Source organism: Pelodiscus sinensis, chromosome 4, assembly GCF_052426305.1.
Source record: "Pelodiscus sinensis isolate ZL-2025 chromosome 4, ASM5242630v1, whole genome shotgun sequence".
Lineage (NCBI taxonomy): Eukaryota > Metazoa > Chordata > Testudines > Trionychidae > Pelodiscus > Pelodiscus sinensis.
In genome coordinates this window covers 10,058,819-10,083,174 of record NC_143055.1, presented here as the reverse complement: position 1 = coordinate 10,083,174, position 24,356 = coordinate 10,058,819, and the positions used below count along the sequence as shown (strand labels likewise).

The 24,356-nt window shown below is 42.3% G+C and overlaps 1 protein-coding gene across 4 annotated transcripts in view; it reads right to left on the bottom strand.

Moving 5' to 3' along the window:
* CTNNA2 (catenin alpha 2) overlaps positions 1-24,356 on the bottom strand; it is a 781,078-nt gene that overhangs the window by 82,052 nt on the left and 674,670 nt on the right. For all 4 annotated transcript variants that reach the window (XM_075930970.2, XM_075930969.2, XM_075930972.2 and 1 more), the window contains 3 exons: positions 12,115-12,207; positions 11,682-11,838; positions 2,184-2,384 (listed from right to left, as the gene is read on the bottom strand). In XM_075930970.2, coding sequence (XP_075787085.1) covers positions 2,184-2,384; positions 11,682-11,838; positions 12,115-12,207 — 451 coding nt within the window. The remainder of the gene's footprint in view (positions 1-2,183; positions 2,385-11,681; positions 11,839-12,114; positions 12,208-24,356) is intronic.

The window sequence follows — 24,356 nt, the reverse complement described above, 5'->3', positions numbered from 1 at the left end:
AAATTCCATTGACTATGGAATTAGTCAATAAAACATACTGAATTAAAATAACTACTTTCTGATTGTCTTGTACAGTAAAATTCCAATAGTCCGGCATCCAATAGTCCAGCACTCCTGATAGTCCGGCATCAAAATGGCAAGAGCATAGTGAGTGAGCTTCGGCAAAAAATGAGTCACAAGGTAACAGTGGCAGCAGCTGAACTGAGCAAAAAGGGTAAAAAAGACTTAAAAAACCTAAAACATTACAGTATACTGTATACAGTATGTACAATAAAAAGGGTTAAGAACACTTTATATACAGTATATAATGTATACAGTATATATATAACCAGCTAATAGTACCTCCTGATAGTCCGGCATATCTGATAATCCGGCACCACCTAAATCCCATAGGTTCCGGATTATCGGAAGTCTACTGTATTTCCTTAACTCAGAACTATGCAAAGATTTTCTATGGACTCACACTACAGTGAGAGTAGTAATAGAGATGTAGCCATGTTAGTCTGGTCTTGCTGAAACAAAAGACAGGACTTCACAGCACTTTAAAGACTAACGAGATGGTTTATTAGGTGATGAGCTTTCGTGGGCCAGACCCATTTCTTCCTCAGATCAAATTGTGGAAGAAAATTGGCATGACCATATATACCAAAGGGATACAATCAAAAAATGGTGAACACATATAAAATTGACAAATTAGATTTTAGAAGGGGATGTTGAAGGGGGGAAGTTAGTGTCTATGAGATAATGATATTAGGGGGGATAATTGGGGAAGCTATCTTTACCCATTACAAATTTACTCATGGCTAATTTATACCCATCTCTTGAGCCAACATTGTCCTTAAACTTCAGTAACTGTTCTCATTCCCTTGTTTTTCCCCTTTGATGTATGTATAGACAGAAAGCAGCAAATTCCCTCTCAGCCTCCGTTTTTCTAGGCTAAACAAGTTAAATTATTTTTGTTTCCTCTCATAAAATAAGGTCTCGAATCCCATTTGTTCCCTTTTCTCTGGGTTTATCCAAACATAAGCAAGGGAGGTGTTTATTTGGCAGATGTGGGCTGAGTGGCAAGGGTATATGCTCTTATGTGCAGATAATTCTCCCAAATGCTAAATCCTCCTTTGAAATGTCCCTCTACAGCTCAAAGCAAGGCAAATGCAACCAGTTCAAATGAATGGAGATGCCTATCTCCTAGAGCTGGAAGAGACCTTGAAAGGTCATCAAGTCTAGTCCCCTGCCTTCACAATAGGACCAAGCCCCAGATCCCTAAATGGCCTCCTCAAGGATTGAATTTACAACCCTGGGTTTAGCAGGCCAATGCTCAAACTACTAACCTATCCCTCCCCACCCTTCTGAGGTGTTCTAGGCTGCTTCCTAGCTACTCTAGTTTTGAACACACACTGAACGCTGTACAGTCAGAATCTGGGATACAGCTCTCCACCACAGTGAAGGGATATAGAAAGCAGAACTACTATCATTTTACCTTCCTGTTTACGGAGCCATGCTGATCAATTGAAACATAATAATAATAAATGATAATGCATACATCATGGTATTTTGTTAGCTTGCTTTATGGACTGATTTATATATCAAGAATTAACAAACATGCAACCAGTGATAAGGGATTCGCTATATCACAGCAACAAATCTGATTACTTCACTCCAATATTCGTTACTTATATTCTCTGTTACTAAATAGGTTTGAATGTGCTCACTGGTTATTTTTCACAATTGGATATGTCCTGGTGACTACAAAGCCTAGATCAACTACTTCAGTCAATAAGTATATGAGTGAAAACACAAGTGCAAAAAGTTTAGGATTCAGCACATACCCTACATGGAAATAGCTATGAAATGTTATTACCTTTAAAATGATATAATGAATTCTCAGTCATACCAATGTACTTTCACCGAAACATTATTAATTCTGAGGGTTTTTTAGGCCTTTGGAAAGGACATGAGTTTTTGAGATAAACCTTATTATTTGGATTTATTTTTTCTGTACTTTTTAACATGTCAGCATGTCTTTTTTAATGTTTTGCTTTGAAACATGAAATGTATTCATTCACAAGCAGATGCACCCACAGAGAGGGCACAGATGCTCTTCTAAATGATGGACTCGAAAATATAGATTTAAACTGCTTAGAGACTTAAATTGTGGGAGAGCTTAGTTGAAATAAGCTTACCGGTTTCTGAGAGTAATTTTGTAGCTTCCAATACCTTCTCGGTATAAACTCCAGCTTCATAGTTTTCCATCTCTGCATTGATTATGTGAATGACTCTGGCTGCACGGCCACGGATTGCACCTGCAGTTCTGTCCAGTGTATCTACATCCCCCTCTTGAAGGGCAATCACACATTTATTCACATCCTCCAGAATATGGTTTTCTGCAGAAAGAACACACATAAAATTCATTTCATAGCTAGTCTTATATGTTTATACTGCAGCTGTTGAGCCATAAAGAATAATTTGATTGTTCTGAGTATTTCTCCAGTGTAAAAAGCCATGGAATCCCAGAAATGTAAGGCTGGAAGGAACCTCAAGAGGTCACCTAATCCAATTTGTTGAGCTGAGGCAGGGCATAGTAAACCTCCTAGACCATCTCTGGCAGATGTTTGCCCAATCTGTTCTTCAAAACTCCTAGGCTGTGTCCACACTGGTCACTTATTCCGGAAAATCAGTCGCTTTTCCGGAATAACTTGCCAGCTGTCTACATTGGCCCCTTGAATTTCCGGAAAAGCACTGACGATCTACTGTAAAATCATCAGTGCTTTTCCGGAAAAACTATGCTGCTCCCGTTCGGGCAAAAGTCCTTTTCTGGAAAACTGTTCCAGAAAAGGGCCAGTGTAGACAGCACAGATTTCTTTTCCGCAAAAAGCCCCCATCGTGAAAATGATGATCGTGGCTTTTTTCCGGAAAAGCACATCTACATTGGCACGGACGCTTTTCTGGAAAAAGTGCTTTTCCGGAAAAGCATCCTGCCAATGTAGACGCGCTTTTCCCGGAAATACTTATAACGGAAAACTGTTCCGTTTTAAGCATTTCTGGAAAATCATGCCAGTGTAGACGTAGCCCTAGTGATAGGAATTCTGCAGTGCTCATGGAATGCCTATTCCAGAACTTAATTATCTCGATAGCTAGACATTTTTATTTCTGAATTTCTAACCAACATCTCCTCTCCTGCAGATTAAACTGATTACTATGGGTTCTACTTTCAGTGGACATGGAGTAGAATGGATTACCTTGCTCCTTATAACACCCTTAACACAGCTGGAGGCTGTTATCAGGTCTCCACTCATTTCTCAAGATTAAACACACCAAGGTATGTTTTTTTGTTTTTATAAATCTTTCCTTATGGTTCAGGATTCCTAATCCTTTTTTTCTTTTTTGTTGCTCTCTTCTCAATTCTCTCCAATTTACCCACGTTTCTTAAAGTGTTGTGCCCCAAACTTGACACAATCCTTTTAGCTTAGTACAGCAGGGAGATTACTTCCTATGTCTTACTCACAACATTGCTATTAATACAGCCCCGAACAAAATGAGCCTTTTTTGTAACCACATCACATTGTTAATTCATATTCAGTTTGTGATTCGCAATAATCACTCTTCCTTTTCAGCAGTACTACCTCGTAGCCAGTTGTTATATCTCATTGTATAGTTGTGCATTTGTTTTTCCTTGTGAAATATAGTAACTTGCGCTTATCATTAATGAATTTCATCTTGTTGATTTCAGACCAATTCTCCAATTCATCAAGATCACTTTGAATTTTAATCTTCTCCTTCAAAGGTCTTGCAACCTCTCCAATCTTGGGGCATGTCTAGACTTGCTTTCACTTTTGAAGGGAGATATGCAAATTAGCACCAAATTTGCATATCTTCTTTGCATCGCTTTTTCAAAAGCGCTTATTTTCAAAAGTGAAAGCAGTTTAGATGGGGGGGTTGAAAGAACCCCCCCTTTTTTCAAAAGAACCCTGTACACTTCATTTTTTAAGGAAGAATGGTTCTTTTGAAAAAGGGGGGCTCTTTCAAAAAAACCCTGTCTAAACTGATTTCACTTTCGAAAAAGCGACTGGAAGAAGATATGCAAATTAGCACCAAATTTGCATATCTCCTTTTGAAAGTGAAAGCAAGTCTAGATGTGCCCTGGGTGTCATCTGTGGACTTTATAAGCATACACTCCACTCCATTCTTCAAGCCACTAATAAAAATGTTGACTAGCAGTGGACTTTGGCCAGGCTCCTGAGGGATCCCACTAGATATGTCTTCCAAGTTTGGTAGTAAACCACTAAAAGCCACTCTTCAGTAAGGTTTTTCAACCAATTGTGCCCCCTCCCCTTTATTATAACTTAATCTACACATTTCCCTAGTCTGTTTCTGAGATCAACATGTGGAACCAGGCCTGAGCAAAATATGGACTGCGGGCCAGATCTGGACCACCAAGCCACCGGATCCAGGCCATGGACACTATGGGGAGCCCCACCGGCACGCCATTCAGAAATGCAATTTCTGGCAGTTTTTTCTTTAAAAACTGAGTCTAGAGGGGAAGGAGGAAGCTTTAGGAGTTGCTCCAGCCTCCAGCACAATCCCATTGGCTGGTTTCTGGCCAAAAACTGGCCAGTGGAAGCTGTATGTTTCAATAACAGGCAGCCATGAAACACAAGGAGCTCCAGAGCACATGGCTGCAGTCTATGCGGGGGTGGGGCAGGCAGAGAGGATGATTCAGGAAGGAATGCTGGCTGGTAAGTCTCCTGGCTAGAATCTGTCTCTGGCACCCCAGTCCCTCCATTTTCCAACCCTTTCTCCTCATACTGCCCCTTACTCCTCATACCCAAATATTCTACCCCCCACCCTGTACCCATATCCCCTCCCAGATCAGGTACCCCAATCCCCTGCCCCAAATCAAAGTCCCCTTTCGAGCCTTCCTTTATCCCTCGTGCAATGTGGTTTATCGGGATGGCAAAATAGCACACCTATTATTTTGAAAAATATTTTGAAAAAATGGTGGCTTGTATAAATGTGGCGTAGCTATTTTGGGATACCTCCAGTATCCCAAAATAGCAATGCAATGTAGACGTACCCGTACGATTATGATACTGTACTAATGGACACATGGCAAGATTCTCAGCTGTTGTGTATGATTGTAGCTCAATTGAAATTAAAGGTGATACACCAATTTACACGAGCTGAGCATATGGCCCTAAGGCTTTATACACTGTAGTAGATAATGTGCGTGTCACACAGTACTATAATGTGTTGAAGGCGATTTTCGGTAGCACTGAACACTGCCGTTTTCCTTCTAGTCCACATTGTAAAAAAAGTCATTTCAACAATAAAAGTGACAGAAGAATTTTATATTTGGCTAATCTCAGGTTGAGAAACGCACCTAACTTGAAATGTGACTTTCTTATCTGCCACAAATGAGTTGAAGATAAAATTATGTACCTTGCAGTAAAAAGCCATGATCAATAAATTGATCATGTAACCAACTGCTTTTTGTTAGCCATTCCTGGGTTACAAGAATAGACTAAAATTTTCATGTGCATTGCTCAAGATACCAGGGCCTCCTCTTTTATTTTTATTTTTTCAGAAAAGTTGACAATGTTGCATTTCAAATTGTAACATTTCTGAATGAGAACTGAAATCCTCTAGTGCTAAGAACCAAGGTCATTTCAAAAGGAACCTTCTCCTCCCCCCCCCAAAATAACCTGAATAGGTTTCAAAAATGTTGCTCTGCTAAAATATTTTTTAAAACCCATTTTGCTTAGCCCAGCATGCCCAATTTTTATCTGAAGTGAAAACACTTTTAGAAATGGGAATAGACAATGTATTTGAAATGTAAAGCATTTGGTTAAAATTAATTTAAGACTTATTCTGTAGCACCAATAAAAATGTGCCATCAATTGTGGTACGGAGTAGTAAGCAGGGAAGGGTCATTTTGTCAGAAATTCTCAACCAGATGCCGAATGCATTTTAATACTTTAATGATTTAGCAACCAAAAATAAACTATTGCTTCTTTCTGTGAATTCTGACTGAAGCCAAGACTTCAGAGCTCACTGCTAATAGAGCAGAGTTCTATAAAGAATGTGGGATGGAATATCATTTTTAAAGAGATAAAAAATAAAAAAGTGAAAAGATATACCTAAACACAAACCCCAGATTTGATTCACTTAGCGTGTGTCTACACTGCACCCATAGCTCAAAATAAGCTACACAATTTGAGCTATGCAAATTGCATAGCTTGTTCTGGGTCAATTTCGAAATGGCTTATTGAATGTCTACGCAGCACTTATTTCAAAATAAATAGCTCTTTTGAAATGTCCCTTACTCCTCATTGAATGAGGTTAACAGGGACATCGGAATAGCTAGCCCCTTATATTTTGAAATAACAGTTGCGCTCACAAGACATGGAATAGCTATTTCGGGATACCGCCGGTATTCCGAAATAGCACTGCAGTGTAGACGTAGGGAAAATTTGGAACTGTATCCGAGATTTGTAACTCAAGCCCATCCTGGTAAATATATTATGAAAGTAAATTGATTTCTGAAAAACACAGTCAGTAGAAATTATCCCTGGGAAGAAAGTGCAACTTAGTGATGAGCTTTGGCTTGAACCAGGCAAGACGACAGACTCTCCAGGTCTCTGGGGAGGCCCTTGGCTCTGTGCTCCCACAAGGGTGGGGCTGGAGCAGCTAGCCATCAGCGCTGCCCAGACTGCTCTCCCCTCCCCCGACCAGCGATGTCCAGAGCAAGCTGCCTGGGGCTCTGCAGCATGGCAATTTAAAGGGCAGCTAGGAACCTCTGGCCCCTTTGAATCACCAAGTCCCTTTCTCCCGCCCCATCGGTAGGCCTGTCTCGAACTGTAAAAGAGATACAAAATAATCTCAAATAACTCCTCAGGTTGTGGACTGGGTCTGTCTATTGTTTGCAGAGCTAGGTCTGTCAGAAGGTGCTTGCCAGCTCCAACTGTCAAATCATAGAATCAAAGAATACTAGGACTGGAAGGGACCTCGAGAGGTCATCGAGTCCAGTCCCCTGCGCTCATGGCAGGACCAAATACTGTCTGACCATCCCTGATAAACATTTATCTAACCTACTCTTAAATATCTCCACAGATGGAGAATCCACAACCTCCCTGGGCAATTTAGTCCAGTGTTTGACTACTCCGGCAGTTAGGAACTTTTTCCTAATGTCCAACCTAAACCTCCCTTGCTACAGTTTAAGCCCATTACTTCTTGTTCTATCGTCAAAGGCCAGGAAGAACAATTTTTTTCCCTCCTCCTTGTGACACCCTTTTACATATCTGAAAACTATCATGTCCCCTCTCAATTGTCTCTTTTCCAAACTAAACAAGCCCAATTCTTTCAGTCTTCTTTCATAGGTCATGTTCTCTTGACCTTTAATCATTCTTGTTGCTCTTCTCTGGACCCTCTCCAATTTCTCCACATCTTTCTTGAAATGCGGTGCCCAGAACTGAACACAATACTCCAACTGAGGCCTAACCAGCGCAGAGTAGAGAGGAAGAATGACTTCTCATGTCTTGCTCACAACACACTTGTTAATGCATCCCAGAATCATGTTTGATTTTTGCAACAGCATCACACTGCTGACTCATTCAACTTGTGGTCCACTATAACCCCTAGATCCCTTTCTGCCATACTCCTTCTTAGACAGTCATTTCCCATTTTGTATGTGTGAAACTGATTGTTCCTTCCTAAGTGGAGCACTTTGCATTTGTCCTTATTAAACTTCATCCTGTTTACCTCAGACCATTTCTCCAATTTTTCCAGATCATTTTGAATTATGACCCTATCCTCCAGAGCAGTCGCAACCCCTCTCAGCTTGGTATCATCTGCAAACTTAATAAGCGTACTTTCTATGCCAATATCTAAATCATTGATGAATATATTGAACAGAGCCGGTCCCAAAACAGACCCCTGCAGAACCCCACTTGTTATACCTTTCCAGCAGGATTATGAACCATTAATAACTACTCTCTGAGTATGGTTATTCAGCCAGTTATGCACCTACCTGATAGTAATCCCATCTAAGTTATATTTGCCTAGTTTATTGATAAGAATATCATTGATAAGAAATCAAAACATATGCTTTCCCAGGTTCTGAAGCACTCAGTTTTCTGACAGTCAGTTTTCATTTTCTTGTTACGGCTTGCAGTAAGCACCCTGAACTGAGCTTGAATGGTGGACAGTAACTTGCCTCGACCAAGTCATTTCCTTGTTACCAGGATTAACAAGATGCAACCAAACAGAAAAAAAGGAAAACAATATGAAGTAATCCTCTCTAAGGATGAATACATCGTTCCCCCCACCCCACGCACACACACTCTAGAAAATAATGTTTATGAAATATGCACTGTGGATTAGAACTTCACACACTGACTGGTTTATGAAATCATTCTACTCCTTTCCCATTTGAACCTGGGTTTATTTTTAAAAGGAGATGCCTCAGGAGAGAAAAGTATATATTCAAAAAATCTCTGCCTAATATGAAGTTAAACTCCAATAATGCTTCATCTGCCAAGGTTCACAAAGACTAGAGAGGAAATGCATAACTGAAATAGGGATTTTCTTGTTACTTGGAAACAAGCGCTGATCACATTATTTCATATAAAATGTACCTCTTTCTGTTTTCTAAGTTAGCTGTCATTACCTTTCTATACACAAAAGAAGTGCAAGTAGGTGGCTTCCGTATAGTCACATAAGTTGTAGCAAGTAAAAACTTAGCCCTTTCCTAGGATTTGGTGTTATTCATGAAAGGATTCCAAAGCAGACCACCACAGAATTCAGCCCTTGCCATCTCTTGAGGTTTAGCTTCTCTCAGAGCTACTTCCTTTCTCACAGTGGCCAGTCCCACCTCCCTTATATCTTACTAGGATAACAAGCTACCTGCAATGTAGTGGGTCAAACACACAAACAACATTTTTGAAACAAGATCCCTAGCTGCTTAAACCTAGTTTGAAACTTACAGTCTAGGCAAGACTGAAGGAATTTGGCTTATTTAGATTGGAAAAGAGAAGACTGAGAGGGGACATGATAGCAGTTTTCAGATATCTAAAAGGGTGTCACAGGGAGGAGGAAGGGATTGCTCTCCTTGTCCTCTGATAATAGGACAAGAAGCAATGGGTGTAAACTACAGCAAGGGAGGTTTAGGTTGGACATTGAGAAAAACATCCTACCTGTGAGGGTGGAGAAACACTGGAATAAATTGCCTAGGGAGATTGTGGAACCTCCATCTCTGGAGATCTTTAAGAGCAGGTTAGACAGACACCTGTCAGGGATGATCTAGACCATGCTTGGTCCTGCCGTGAGGGCAGGGGACTGGACTTGATGATTTCTTGAGGCCCCTTCCAGTTCTAATATTTTATGAGTCTATGATTACCATTATGCCGTAAATAGGTGTTGCTTCACCTCCCCAGAAGCAACACAGAGAAAGGATTGTGAACCAGACAGCCCAAATCCCTTTCTCTCTCCTTCCTGTCCCGCGGTGAAGAATAAGTTACTTGATCTCTTTTTTTGTGGGAACAGCTGGCTCTATTGTGCTCCTGACCAGATGTTCTGGCCTGTGAGCAAACCAGTGAAGGGCCTTGTAATTATCCTTCTAATAACACTCCATTCCTGCCCCTTCCCACCCACTTGCTTGCGGTTGTGAGTCACGATCTAAGCTGGGCTGTGAGAGAATAAAACATCTCTCTCACTCCTGGGCATGGGTGGCGGGTGAAAGCCCAGCTGGGAAAGGCAAGCTCCAACCTCACCCTGCCCCTTCCTCCTGAGGCCAACCCCTGAAGCTAAGCCCTGCCCACCCCAGACCAATCTTTCCTGGCCACATGGAGGGCCGAGGCTGTTGGGCTGTGACAATGGCCCAGCCCTCTCCAGCAGCCAGGAAGCAGGGTTGCTGTGCCATGATCCTATCCCTCCATAGTCACTGGAGAAGCCGGCTGCCAGGGCACGGCCCCAGCCTTGCCCTGTGGCTGGGGAAGCTGGGCTGCTACACCTCGGCCCTAGACTTCCCCAGCAGCTACCCCAGCCTTTGGCAGTCAGGCATGTAAGCAGTATTGGGAAGGCTCTCCCTTTCCTTGCCTACATTACTGTATGCCCATGCTCTTGGGTAAGGGATGTAACAACTGAGCTTTTACGGAATAACATTTGCAAACACTGGCCACCTGTTCCGAGACATTCATAAATGTGAAAAGGGTAGCCCAAATTCCTTTGTGCTTCTTAGTAAGAGAGACATCTCCAGCTAAAAGGTCTAGACATGACCATCTTTGAACTTTGGGGTCACTTGAACTTCAAATCCTCACCTGGATTCAAATTCAAACAAACTGTGATGCTTCGAAGGCAGGGATATGGAACTAGCTCAGAATTATGTGGCATGAAGCTGTCTCTGCTAATTATATTCAAGGTGTAAATGGATTTGGTAGTCTAATAGCTCTTTTCCAGCCTCAGTCCTTCCATACACTTGAGCTCTGCAAGGGTTCATCTACACAGCAGGGCTTAACTCAAAAGAAACTACGCAAAATGAGCTACGTCAATTGTGTAGCTTATTTCGAAATTGGGAGCATCTACACAGCACTTATTTTGAAGAAGAGCACTCTTCCTCTGACATCCCTTACTCCTCGTACAATGAGGGTTATGGGAGTCAGAGTCAGAAGTCCTCCAGCTTGACCGTATTTCAACATTATTTCGAAATAACTCCCCACAGCGCGGACTAAGTTATTTCAAAATAATGTTACTGTGTAGATGTACCCCATGGTGCAAGTTGGGAGGTGCATTGGAAAGACAGTTCTGAATCCTTCATTCACTGGTTGCTTTGTCTTTATATTGGTTAGAGCAACTGGTGTGTGCACCGGATGACTGGCACAGGAGTAGCCATGTTCACAATAGTGAAGAATCTCTGAAAAAAAACTTCTGCTGTGTATATCTGGCCAGAATCCATCCATTTGGTACCACCTGAGTGGCACCAAGTGAATGGATTGCACCGGAGAATCTGGGTTCCCCTCTCTTAACTTCTTTGATTCCATTAAGCTGGTTTGCCATTTACTGCAATACACAGAGAAATACTAAAGGCCAGATTTTCAGCCAGGCCTCTGCCCCACCTCTCTTTTGATAGGGTCAACACTACCCATCCATTTTGACTGCATATTTTTAGCCACCAGACTCTAAAGCATTCATATGAGGTAGATAACAGCTGTCCAACTTGAAACACTTGCACTAGAAATGAATTGACCACAAGAAGGGAAAAAACAGGTACTAAAAATGCATCCTCCTTTGACCTGCAATTTATACTTCTTTTACTTTTTTAGCCTATCAGAGAATTGGGTTTCTTTGCCGTATATAAAATACAGAAGCGGCGAGGAGTCCTGTGGCACCTTATAGACTAACTGAAGTCTACTTCAGGACTCCTCGCCGCTTTTGCAGATTCAGACTAACACGGCTACCCCTCTGATACTATAAAATACAGAACATCCCCCAAAAGACAGAAACACGTACATTATGACCAGCTATTTGGGCAGTAGTGGATCATTCCCACGGAATGCAACAAACCAGCATTCTAAGCAGTTGGAAGCCTGCACCAATGACTCAGCTGTAATTCTAGCTACCTTTCCAATGTGACCGTTACTTTAATGAATTGGTTTATTTTTTGTCGGAGGCTCCTGTGTTCCCAGTACCTGAGACGGAGAGAAAATCATCCACGGATGTGATGTCATCAACTGCCTCGGTGAGAACTCTCACTTGTTTCTCCCACTGATCTTTAAAGACGTCCATATTGTCCTGGGCAACTTTGCTCTGGGGTCTGGCAGCCAGCGTGAGTGCCGCATTTATGACCTGTTATTTAGGATACGTTGTTACAAGAAATGGCAAAACTTTTCTCACGGGAAGGAACAAATTGATTAAATGCAGTGTTCAAAGCACATCTGTGCTCCGCATTCATTAAACGCACCTCTCAAAATACAAACATACCTTTCCGTTTTTGCAAGGCAATGAACAATATCACGAAAAAAGGCAAGGCTATAATCTTCAGACGTTTTTCTCTGTCAAATACCTTATGCTCTTTAATATTTTAACAGTCCTGGAGTATTTTTCAGCAAGAATTGTGCCTACCTGTGGGCATAGACTATCAATCTGGGTTGCTGCCATACGGACTAACTTCACGCCTTCTTCATTATTGGAGATAGAACAGGCTAGATTGGCAACCTGTAATTTGAACAGCAGACAGAGAATCATGTTTCCAGGCTAATGGGACCTTTTATATCTTTTTTAGTATTATTATTGAACTTTGCTTAGAATGAGGGAATCATATTGGAAGCCTCGAACGGCATCACATGTGCTGCTAAGCAGAAACCCATGCAGATTGTTTCCTCCTTTGCAAATTAAACTTCAGCCATCCACAATATTAAGATATTTCATATCCTTTTCCTTCACTGCCAAGTACTCTGCACCTTTCTCTGTGGCTCGCATGTTACACTTTCTGAAAGACTTCTAAGGAGACGGTTTACTTTTAAAAATAATTATTGAGGTATTTCTTTCTCTCGCCCTCTCTTTTTCTTTGTATCAACCTTGTTCGTTATGAATAACAGTGGTCCAGGCTCTGTCATATCCTGACAGCCATGCCATTCTGAAGAGACTCAGAAGTCCCAGCTGGCAGAGATCTTCTTTGCTAACCATGATCAATATTGTGGTATCTTTACTCACATGCAGACATTCCATATTCGTTTCAGTTTCAGATCCTGGTGGCCTTACTCATATGGAGAAGTATCTTACTTCTCACATACTCCAGTTGATTTATCTGGGGCTGCATGCAGAGTAAGGTACCATTCAGGAAGGATATCACAATCTGACCTCATGAAATGTAACTGTTAAAAACGATGTTAAGAAAGACTGGATGCACAGATCGCATTTAGGGTGTGTCTAGACTACAGGGTTTTGTCGACAAAAGTGGACTTTTGTCGACAAAATTAAACCTGCGTCTACACTACCGCTGAGTTCTGTCGACATAATGTCGACAGAACTCAGCAGTTTTGTCGACGCTGGTAAACCTCATTTTATGAGACATAACGCCTTCTGTCGACAGAGTTCTGTCGACAGAAGGTGTTATTGCATCTAGGGTTGTGTCTAGACTACAGGGTTTTGTCGACAAAGCAGCTTGCTTTGTCGACAGAACTGAATGTAGTCTAGACGCTCTTTGTCGACAGAAGCTTTGTCGACAGTATCTGTCAACAAAACTTCTGTCAACAAAAGCCTGTAGCCTAGACGTACCCTATGAGATATGGATCCCCTTATATGCTGTGGAACATTGTTCCAGGGTGGGGAAGGTCTGAGTCATTATAACACTTGGGGGTTTTGGAGCAAGAGTAGGGTGATGGAGAAGTGCATACAGACCTACCAGTCAAATCCTGCCCTTAACTACTAAAGGCTGGATGTGAAGGGGGAGTCAAGTTTCCTAATTGCTAAGGAACTTCCATGCAAGAAATACATTTTCAAAGACTTTGTGCCTCTGAGGGGAATCTGAACTAACTTATTAAAATAGCAATTCATGCCAGAGTATAGAAAACTAAACAACATTACATATGTGGTGTTTAGACCTATGGCTACATTTTTTTAGGAATGGTAAAGGACTTTTTTGTTTTAATTTCACCAGGAAGTAAGGCTCTGAATGCTCATCTACATTGAAAAACACATACATTTTTAAAGATGCTGTCTTGGTATTATTCATTGTGCCTGAAGGCAGAACTACCAGTTGGAAATAATTCATGAATTAGTTCAAATACCCCAGTCTTTCCAATTTTCCTTTACTCTCCCCTTGTGGTATTAATCTGTTCCTGTCTCCAATGCACATCACCATATTTAGCCTTGATCCATCTGTTCGCCACAGAACCCATCTCATTTCACAGTTATTTAGAATGTGGTTTGCATGTATCACTGTGTCAAAATCAATGGAAGGAAATCACCCTAGGCTTCAAAGAGGCTTCTAGGCACATCCCAGTCAAGATTTCATTATAATGTGGTGATTCTTATTTTCATTGCACGGTGAGACAAATGAGTTAGTCTGTTTGTTAACAGCCTTACAGCACTCATATCAGATATGTTCTCCTAAGCTGACATATTCCAACTAATTTGCTGTGTTCTGTAGTCACTTTCACATCCAGCAGTACCCTTTCATCTTCATCGGAAATAAAAGCTATCCACGATAGTAACTATAACATGCGTAGAAAGTTAGGTGATTCAATGATGAAATGTATGAGAGGATTACAGGTTTAAAATACCAGAAAACAATGTTACAGTCAGCACAAATCAAGGTTACAAAATAAGTAATTTTTTTTAGATTTTCTTTTCTTTTTATGATGACCAAGATGAAAGAATTGCCCTGAGGCCCAAAGCGTACTATTATCTTATTTTTTGCTCAGGTGTGAATGCTATGGAATTGAAAGACACTTTCATAGGACCATAATAGGTCCCTTGAAATGGCCATAAAACTATTAAACTGCCATGATCACGCTAATTCTACTGGGAATGGACTCGTCTCATTGCACTGACATTGAAATAAAATTTGCTTCTGCTTTCTCTGCATTAATCACTCACTTGGTTTTATCCTAATGAGGATAATATTTGGAACTACTTTGTCAGGGTTTGCACCAAGTCAGTCTCAGACAACCTGTTTATTCTTTTTTGTGAAATCGAACAGAACAGAACGTAATCTAACAGAGCAGAATGTAAAAATTAGTAGAAAAAAAAGATTAAAGAGTAATCAGTGGACATATTCAGTATGCAGTATGCCTATGTAGAGCCAATGAAAATTGTTCATGTAGATCAACTATAATCTCTGGCTTTTTCAAGAGTCGTTTTAAGTCTTGTACAGATTTATTGCCACTCTCTCAGCTGGGTGTAAGTCAGATAAAGCCATCCAGTACAATCAAGTGAAACCAATTCAAAGCAGTTAAGGATCTGGCATTCGAACTCAAATACAGACACAGCAGCAAACGAATCTTACATTGGAAGTTGCACATTACTACAAATTAGAATTTAACACCAACTCATCAAAAGGGATATTGTCCCTGCAAAGCATAAAGGGAAATAGACATTATTTGACAGGACTTGTGGGGAAAAAAACATGTTAATGCTATTAAGTGTGGCTTCAAGAACAAGAACGTGTTTTAGCTCATTCAACCCTTCAATCATTTCTCTCATGTTTATTGACTATAATCAACTTGGTTTTGAAATTATATTTAAATAAGATGAGAGAGTTCTTCAGAGGTACAGGGAAACCTTGTTTTTAGTGTTCATATTTCATAACACTACCTATTGTGAAGAACCCCAATTGTTACTTAACATTATTAGGAATTCTCTTAATAGTGCCCCATGCACAGATGAACAGCCTTGGATCTGAGTTGCTTTGAAATGATAATGAAATGGGTTGTGCTTCTTGGCTAATGCCTGGTGACTTGTCAAGACTCTGCAGTACACAGCAATGCCATTTCAAACACGTACATTGAATAATATCCAGATTTTCAGCTAACGTGGCTACCTACTCAAAATTCCTTACTTGCAGGGCTCAGGTTTCTGAGACAACTTTCTGCTGTGAAAATTATGTTCTAAGGATGTGAAATAATAGAACATCATGCCAAACAGTCTATAGACTTGGAAGTACCAGAAAAGTGAGGACAGATTTGGCGCATAATCCTAGCGCTACTGAAGTTAATGGCAAAACTCCCATTGGCTGCAATGGAACCCAGATTTCACCTGTGGAATTTGGCTCTGATTGTAAAATCTCCAGATTCAGAGGGGACTGTTGGCAGAGGGTTTGCTGGGAGAGGCCCTTGGCTTTGCAATCTACTTTCTCTCATGGACTGCCCAACGCCAGGTTTTATACCTTCTAAACCAGGGCTGGGCAAGATGTGGCCTGGGGGCCAGAGCCAGCCCACCTAACACTTTGATCCAACCTGCAGATTGTATCTGTCTGCTTTCTATTTATATCTTGCTCCCCCTGCCACTTAATATCCAGGTGCCGGCTCAGGCAGCAGGATCCTATTTAAATGGCTCCTGGCTCCCAGTCATGGCACTTCCCTGGCATGGGTTGGAGCCGTGAGTCCTTTAAATAGCTACAGCACCCCAGAGGGCCATCAAGCAATGTAGTACCAGCAGGGCCAGGAGCTTCAAACTCTTTGCTGGGCTTTTAATTCAAACCCTCCTGCCCCAGATAACTCGGTGGAGAGGCTAGTCCCCTGCCCCACCTCTTCCGTCCTAGCTTCACCCCTCCCCTCCAGGGGTGGAGCCAGCTCGTGACCATGTACCAAAATTCATTAAGTGGCCTCCCTGTGAATATTATTGCCCACCCCAGTTCCAAACCATACTGCACATCTCACCTTTGCAGCCGAGCAGCTAGAAGAAAAGAGCTCAGTGAGGTTGGGAGGCAGCAGGATTGTTGAGGTGACCATGATTTTGTAAACGTCTGAGCAGTTTACTGAACTTATAGAAAACCTGGGAGTTCACAGACTCCCTAAAATGGTTCTCACTATTGAATAAAATTGTGGTGAAGAATCTAGAGAACTTAAATATGTGAATAAATAAACAAATCAGCAAAGTGTTAAACATATTTTGATACGTTTGTGAAGTTAACCCAGCCTAGTCAGCTCTACTAAGTCTCTTCTGCACCCTCCAGCAGTACCCACCACCAGCCTACTTGCCACTAAGTCAACCCTTAGTAGCTAAAAGTCTACTCGGCAGTCGTCTTGCCCACCCTTCTCTATGCTTGTGAGACCTGGGCTGTATATAGTCGTCATGCGAAAAAGCTGAATCACTTCCACCTGAACTGTCTAGGGAAACTGCTGAAGATAAGATGGCAGTATAAAGTTCCAGATACTGATGTTCTTCTACAGGCTAATATGACAAGCATTCACACCATGCTTTTCAAGGCACAACTCAGATGGGCTGGCCATGTTGTGCACATGTCCGATGATCGACTGCCCAAGAAGATGCTCTATGGTGAATTACAACACGGCAAGCGATCTCTTGGAGGTCAAAAGAAGAGATTCAAAGACACCCTTAAAGCCTCCCTTCACAACTGTAACATAGATCCTGGAAATTGGGAGAGTATTGCTGAAGATCACTCCACCTGGTGCAGACGAATACATGATGGTGCAATAGCCCACGAACAAAAGAGACTGTGTTATGCTGCAGAGAAACGTCTTCTTCGCAAGTCCAGGGCTGGGTATCTTCTCTTCCTCCAGTTGGCAGTCCGATCTTTCATGTCCCCACTGTAACCATCAATTTCAGGCTCGGATTGGACTAATCAGCCATCTCCAAACCCACCCCCAACCAAACTAATGACACTGGGTGGTCCTCATCGACCTCGATGGACGAACAACAACAAGTCAACCACAGGTTGACATGGACAGATGGTTTAGATAAAGCACCTTTACATACCTTCCCCACCAGCTAGACTTTGCCCAGTAAGTGCATGCCTTAGAATCCTTACATGTGTATTTTTAATCACGTGAAACACTCCATTGCCTTCAGTTATATACAGGCAATGTATATGCAGCATAAGTCCTGAAAAATGACTTTTTTCTGTGTTTTAAGTCAAAAGAATCTTCCTCCACAACATAAAAATAGGGCACAATCAAAAAATAATGGTTTATTTTTAAAATAAAAATAAATATTGACTTTATTTTTATCTTTACTGCTGGACACAGGATTGAATTGCATTTCTTGGACACATTAAAGGTACTATGGCCCTTTTTCATTTACAACGGCTTTCAGGCCCCTTTACCGTGCTAAAGTGTTAATGACAATCGAGTCCAGTTATCGTTCTTCTGTAATTCTAAACTGTACCCTTTCAACTTCCCACAGTCTGAACTGAACCCTTGGGGATGATTATAAGTAACCATGGTGATCAAAATGCATTTTCCGCTGTATTAATCTTAAATTCAAATATTTAGCTGGGCTGCTCTGGATTTACTGGAAGTAGTCCAAAGAAACACCAATTAATTGCTTGGAGGAAAAAAAAATTAGATAAAGGGCCCACTATCTGTTACAACAAAGCAGGGATACAAATGTAAATACTGTAATTAGCATAGTCTTCCTCCTCCCTCCACTTCTTCCATCCCCTTCACAGCACAGCATGGGTGAAGGTAGCACACAGGGAAAGGACTCAGCTGCTCCTGACCTTTCATTGTGACTATGCAATGATTCAAAGATAATATAAAATATATGTTTAAATGCTGATTTTGCAACAACTGTGCAAGGCTGCCTTACCTATATAATGCCTATATACACAATTGACATTGGGCCTATTAAGGATTGTGGAAAAAGAAAATTGGCAGTGAGCCTTTTCCTTTCAGTGAGCAAAAGAAGAATGTTAAAACATGGAGTTTCCATTTTCTATGCCTTGAAGTGAAAATACCCATTTACTGCTGGGCATGTTAACATGAAAGGGAAAGGAGTCCAGGACAGCTGGCAGTATTTTAAAGAAGCCTTATTGAAAGCACAGAAAGAAACCATCCCAACGCATAGCAAGAGAGGCAAACATGGTAGGAGACCGGACTGGCTTACAGGGGAAATCCTTGGTGAACTTAAGCACAAAAAGGAAGCTTACAAAGAGTGGAAACTTGGACAAATGACCAGGGAGGAGTTTAAAGGTATAGCTCGAGAATGCCGGGGGGTTATCAGGAAGGCAAAAGCGCAAATGGAATTGTGACTGGCTAAGGATGTGAAGGATAACAAGAAAGGTTTCTATAGGCATGTTAACAAGAAGAAGGTGATCAGAGAGGGTGTGCGGCCCCTAATGGATGAAGGAGGTAACCTAGTGACAGATGATGTGGGAAAAGCTGAAGTACTCAATGCTTTCTTTGCCTCTGTATTCACAGACAAGGTCGGCTCCTGGACTTCTGTGCCAAGTGACGCAAGATGGGATGAAGATGGACAGCCCATGGTGGATAAAGAACAGGTTAGGAACTATTTAGAAAAGCTAAACGTACATAAATCCATGGGTCCGGACTTAGTGCATCCGAGGGTACTGAGGGAGTTGGCAAATGTCATTGTGGAGCCTTTGGCTATTATCTTTGAAAAGTCGTGGAGATCGGGAGAAATCCCGGATGACTGGAAAAAGGCAAATGTAGTGCCCATCTTCAAAAAAGGGAAGAAGGATGATCCAGGGAACTATAGGCCGGTCACTCTTACCTCGGTTCCTGGAAAAATCATGGAAGGCATCCTTAAGGAATCCATATTGAGGCACTTGAATGAGAGGAACGTGATTAGGAATAGTCAGAATGGATTCACAAAGGGCAAGTCGTGCCTGACCAATCTGATTAGCTTCTATGATGAGGTAACTGGCTCGGTGGACATGGGGAAGTCAGTGGATGTTATATACCTTGACTTTAGCAAGGCTTTTGATACGGTCTCCCACAATATTCTTGCCAGCAAGTTAAGGGATTGTGGATTGGATAAATGGACGGTAAGATGGATAGAAAGATGGCTAGAAGGCCGGGCCCAGCGGGTAGTGATCAATGGCTCGATGTCAGGATGGCGGTCGGTTTCTAGTGGAGTGCCCCAAGGTTCGGTTCTAGGACCGGTTTTGTTCAATATCTTTATTAATGATCTGGATGAGGGGATGGATTGCACCCTCAGCAAGTTTGCGGATGACACTAAGCTGGGGGGAGAGGTAGATACGCTTAAGGGCAGAGATAGGGTACAGAATGACTTAGACAAATTGGAGGATTGGGCCACAAGAAATCTGATGAGGTTCAACAAGGACAAGTGTAGAGTCCTGCACTTGGGACGGAAGAATCCCAAGCATAGTTACAAGCTGGGGACCAACCGGTTAAGTAGTAGTTCTGCAGAAAAGGACCTGGAGGTTACAGTGGATGAGAAGCTAGATATGAGTCAACAGTGTGCCCTTGTAGCCAAAAAGGCTAATGGCATATTAGGTTGCATTAAGAGGAGCATTGCCAGCAGATCCAGAGATGTCATCATTCCCCTTTGGTGAGGCCGCATCTGGAGTACTGTGTCCAGTTCTGGGCCCCCCCCACTATAAAAAGGATGTGGACACACTGGAGAGGGTCCAGCGGAGGGCAACCAAAATGATTAGGGGGCTGGAGCATATGACTTATGAGGAGAGGCTGAGGGACTTGGGTCTGTTTAGTCTGCAGAAGCGAAGAGTGAGGGGGGATTTGATAGCAGCCTTCAACTTCCTGAAGGGAGGTTCCAAAGAGGCTGGAGAGAGGCTGTTCTCAGTAGTGACAGATGACAGAACAAGGAGCAATGGTCTCAAGTTGTGGTGGGAGAGGTCCAGGTTGGATATTAGGAAAAACTATTTCACTAGGAGGGCGGTGAAGCACTGGAATGGGTTACCTAGGGAAGTAGTGGAGTCTCCGTCCCTAGAGGTGTTTAAGTCTCGGCTTGACAAAGCCCTGGCCGGGTTGATTTAGTTGGAATTGGTCCTGCCTAGAGCAGGGGGCTGGACTTGATGACCTTCTGAGGTCTCTTCCAGGTCTATGATTCTATGATACACTGCCCCGCAGTTACTATTTGGATTTGACCAGCACTGTGTACCAAAGTGCTGCACTGTAGTTTCCCCATGTGGATGCAAAATTAAAGGTTCTCAGATATAACGAATGGACTCCTGTTTGAGAAGGAATGCATTAGTGTGGACACCTGCAGTATCCATATTGGAAGGGAGAGCACAGCTCTTTGGTGTGCTATTTCCACCCCCTACAGTCCTAATTGCAGGGCAGTGTAGACATGCACTTAGGTATACATCTGGCCCTCTTTTCTTTAGTGTCTGAACACATCACATTCTATGGAAGTACTAATTCTCACAACACTCCATTAGCAGAGGTGTATGACTCCCTGTGCTAATGGGAGTACTGCAAAAAGATGTCTAGGACAGATGAGAAACAAATAAAAATATCTTAGAATTCAGTCCTGGGATGAGAAGAACACAATTCACTTCAGCAGGACTCCAGATAAAGACAAGGGTCTACTGTCTTGAAGCTTATTGCAGGCCTGGGGTTCTGACATATACAACATGAGCTGAAAGATGGCTTGAATGGGTGTTAAAACTGTTGCTAAGCGCTCAAAAGGTGTCTGGCCAAGCAGGGAGAGACAGTATTTAAGGTTCAAATTAGCAGTCATGTTCATGTTCATGTTCACGGGAACAAACTGGTCAATATCATTTGTTTGCCACTACCCAAATGCCAGTGATCAGTCTGCCCCAGTGACTTTAATGGGAAAGCAATCACTACTTTGCATTTGTGAACAAATTAACGCTCTGGTTCAAAGCTGAATCACTCAACATCAGCCTACAGAACTCATCTCTAAAAACATCACTGGCCTAAAATGATGCAATAAAGCATGAATTAATGGCTTCCTAACAGACTCCTCGTTAGGCATATGTGGTTTTGGAGTGTCAGTAGGAAAGCACTGTTCCTAAATCACAAACTAAATAGGCACAGTCAAAGTCCTTTTTATTCAATTGGAACCCTGCATTGCTTCGCTCTTTTCCCACCTGCATGACACTAAGCTGTTATCACCCAGGCAACTCAGTATTGGTTTTGCAAGTCAGATAACTTTTGGGGAGTTAAAAAAAATCAGCCTAAATACATTGATTTTTAACATTAATTTTTACGGGTTGGACCTCCCTGGTCTAGCACCCTCAGGACCTGACTAGTCCCAGGTGAGGGATTTTGCCAGAACAGGGGAAATCATTTCTGCCCCTCGCCCCCACCAGCTCCCTCCAGACCTTGCCCCACCACCGGCCCCCCGGCTCCTTCCCCTCACTGGCCCTTGCTGCTCTGACAGCCCCCACTGACCTGCTGGGCAGCCCTACCACCTCCACTTGCTGGGCTCTCACTGCAGTGCTCAGCAACCCTGCCACCTCCACATGCACCAGGTTCTTGCTGCTGTGCCGGGCTCTCACTGCAGTGCCTAGCTCTTGCTGTTGTGCCAGGCAGCCCTGCTGCCTCTGCACACCTGGCTCCCGTTGCCCTACTGGGCAGTCCCACTATTGTGTGTGTGATTCCCACTGTCCTGTCAGCAAGTCCTGCTAGTGCACGTTGGATTCCCGCTGCCCTGCCAGCCTGCAGAGCTCCCAGTACTGGCTCACAACTGGACTCTCTGGTTCTGGAACATCTGCGGTCTTGCTGAACCATGGATGTTGCCGGACCAGAGAATCCTGGTTAAGAGAGTTTCAACCTGTATTAATATTATTGTTTGCATTGCAGTAATGCCTGGAAGCCTTTGTCAGACATCTGGGCCCCACTGCAGTATGTATTGTATGCAAATATGACAAAAAAAACAATCATTGCTCTAAAGATCTTACAATCTAATTAACAGTCCTAGACAGGTAAAATTATTGTCATAGGTATAGTAGTATCTGAACACAGGACCTTCTTTTTGGAACACATAATGAAATGTATAGCATATTTCACTGGCTGAAAATCAGGGATGAACAATCCTCAGTAGGCCTAGAGTATATGTTTTATTTAGATATTGGAGGTGGTATGACAGAATATACTCTTGCATTCACACACTATTGGAACATTCTTTGTACAAAGTATGTCTGGTAAGGTATCATTTGAAAACTCGTAATTTGCTGGTCATAATTGTCCTGGTAAAATGTGTGTGGCAACATTGCATGGGAAGTAATACAATTCCCCTGTAGGATGCTATTAATATAGATTCCACATCCCAGAACCCTACTCAAACATAAGTTAGCAACCCAGTCAGTCCTAAGAAAGAGAATTTGTGATCAGCTTAATTTGTAGGTAAGCAGTAAACAGTGTCATCAATCAGAGAGAGAAACAAAAAAAAAAAGCTCAAACAAGTGAGAAAAGAGAGCAGGGAACACCCTTGCGCATAGACTGGGTCTATTAATGCTCATCTGGAAAAAATTTGCAAGAGAGGGACTGAAACTATTAAAAGGATAGACAAACACCCCATGGCACTGCCCTCTTTCTCTGTCTCACGTCTTCTCCCTCTCCCTGCTCAGTACATTCACTGCTTCTGAATGGACACAGGAAACAATCATTAGAATCTGTGGGAAGGGTTGGCACTCACAGAGTTTGGTCAGCAAGACTACTGAAAGCATGTGGTGAGAACCTTTCCTTGAATCTGATACAGTTTGTTAAGTGAGGCATTAATAAACATTTAATCATTATTTTTCTTGTAACCATTTCTGACTTTTATGCCTCATTACTTGTACTCACAATTTCTCTCTCTCTGTAGTTAAGAAACTTAGTTTTCTACTTTAGCTAATCTAGTTTGTTTAAACCAGAATGTGTAAATAACTATTGGAGATAATAAATTGGTATAGTACTTCCTGAAAGGAATAACAGATGTAAAATGTATTGTCTAGGAGAAGGCTGGGCAGTATGAGAAGGCAGGGGAGGGGGAGAATCTGGGACTGGGGGTGTAGTGGGGTCAGCACGTGCAGCATAACCAAGGTTGGCAAGAACCTAAGTGTAACCCGAGAGTGGTTCTCAGGTTGCAGATACACACAGACAGTCAGGGTGTGGCTTCCATACTGGAAGGCTGTTTGTGAGCTGCTCCGGTGGCAGCCACTTCAACCAAGGCACCCAAGGAAGACAGAGCCTCAAACTGCTCCAGACTGTTTCCTAGTCACTGGGGGTAGGTCCAAATACTTAAGGAACAAGTCTGAGAGTCAGGACATATATATATAGTCCCAGCTATATCGCTGAGTTACTGCACAATCTTGAGCAAGTCCCTAATCCTATCTGGATTTTATTCACCCCTCACTCCTCTGATAAGTTCAGTCTGAAGTCAAACGAAACATGCTATAGGTCATAGGCAGAAGAGAAGAAATGAGCCTTCCATGCCTACAGGCAACCAGGCTGCCCACATCCAAGCACAGCTGCCCATCATGGAGACAGGTACTACACAGAAACCAATAAGGAAAACAAGCCTAGCTATAAAAGGACCACAGCGAGAGAAGGGGGGCAGAATAAAAAGGCTCTGTTTGCAGTCCCTTCTTGTTAGACCATTTTTCACCAAGATGACAAGAGAGTTAGAGCACCATGCCAGGCTGCCTCTAGGGAACTAAGGAAGCCCAATGATGACTGCAAATCCTGGAGCTTAAGGGCTGATCGACTTATTTTATGTTAAGTTGATGAAGTAGCTACTTTGAATTAAATATAGGGGAGCCATCTTGGTGATAATGGGCTAACAAGAAGGGACTGCAAACAGAGCCTTTCATAGAGATACTGCCATTTAACAAATTAGGCCCTTCTTGTCTAGGTTTTCCCATCTAGAAAATGAGGACAATAGTTATTCACCTAGTTATCTGTAGCTTTAACTCAAAGTTTGTAAAATAGTTTACAATCATGTGATGA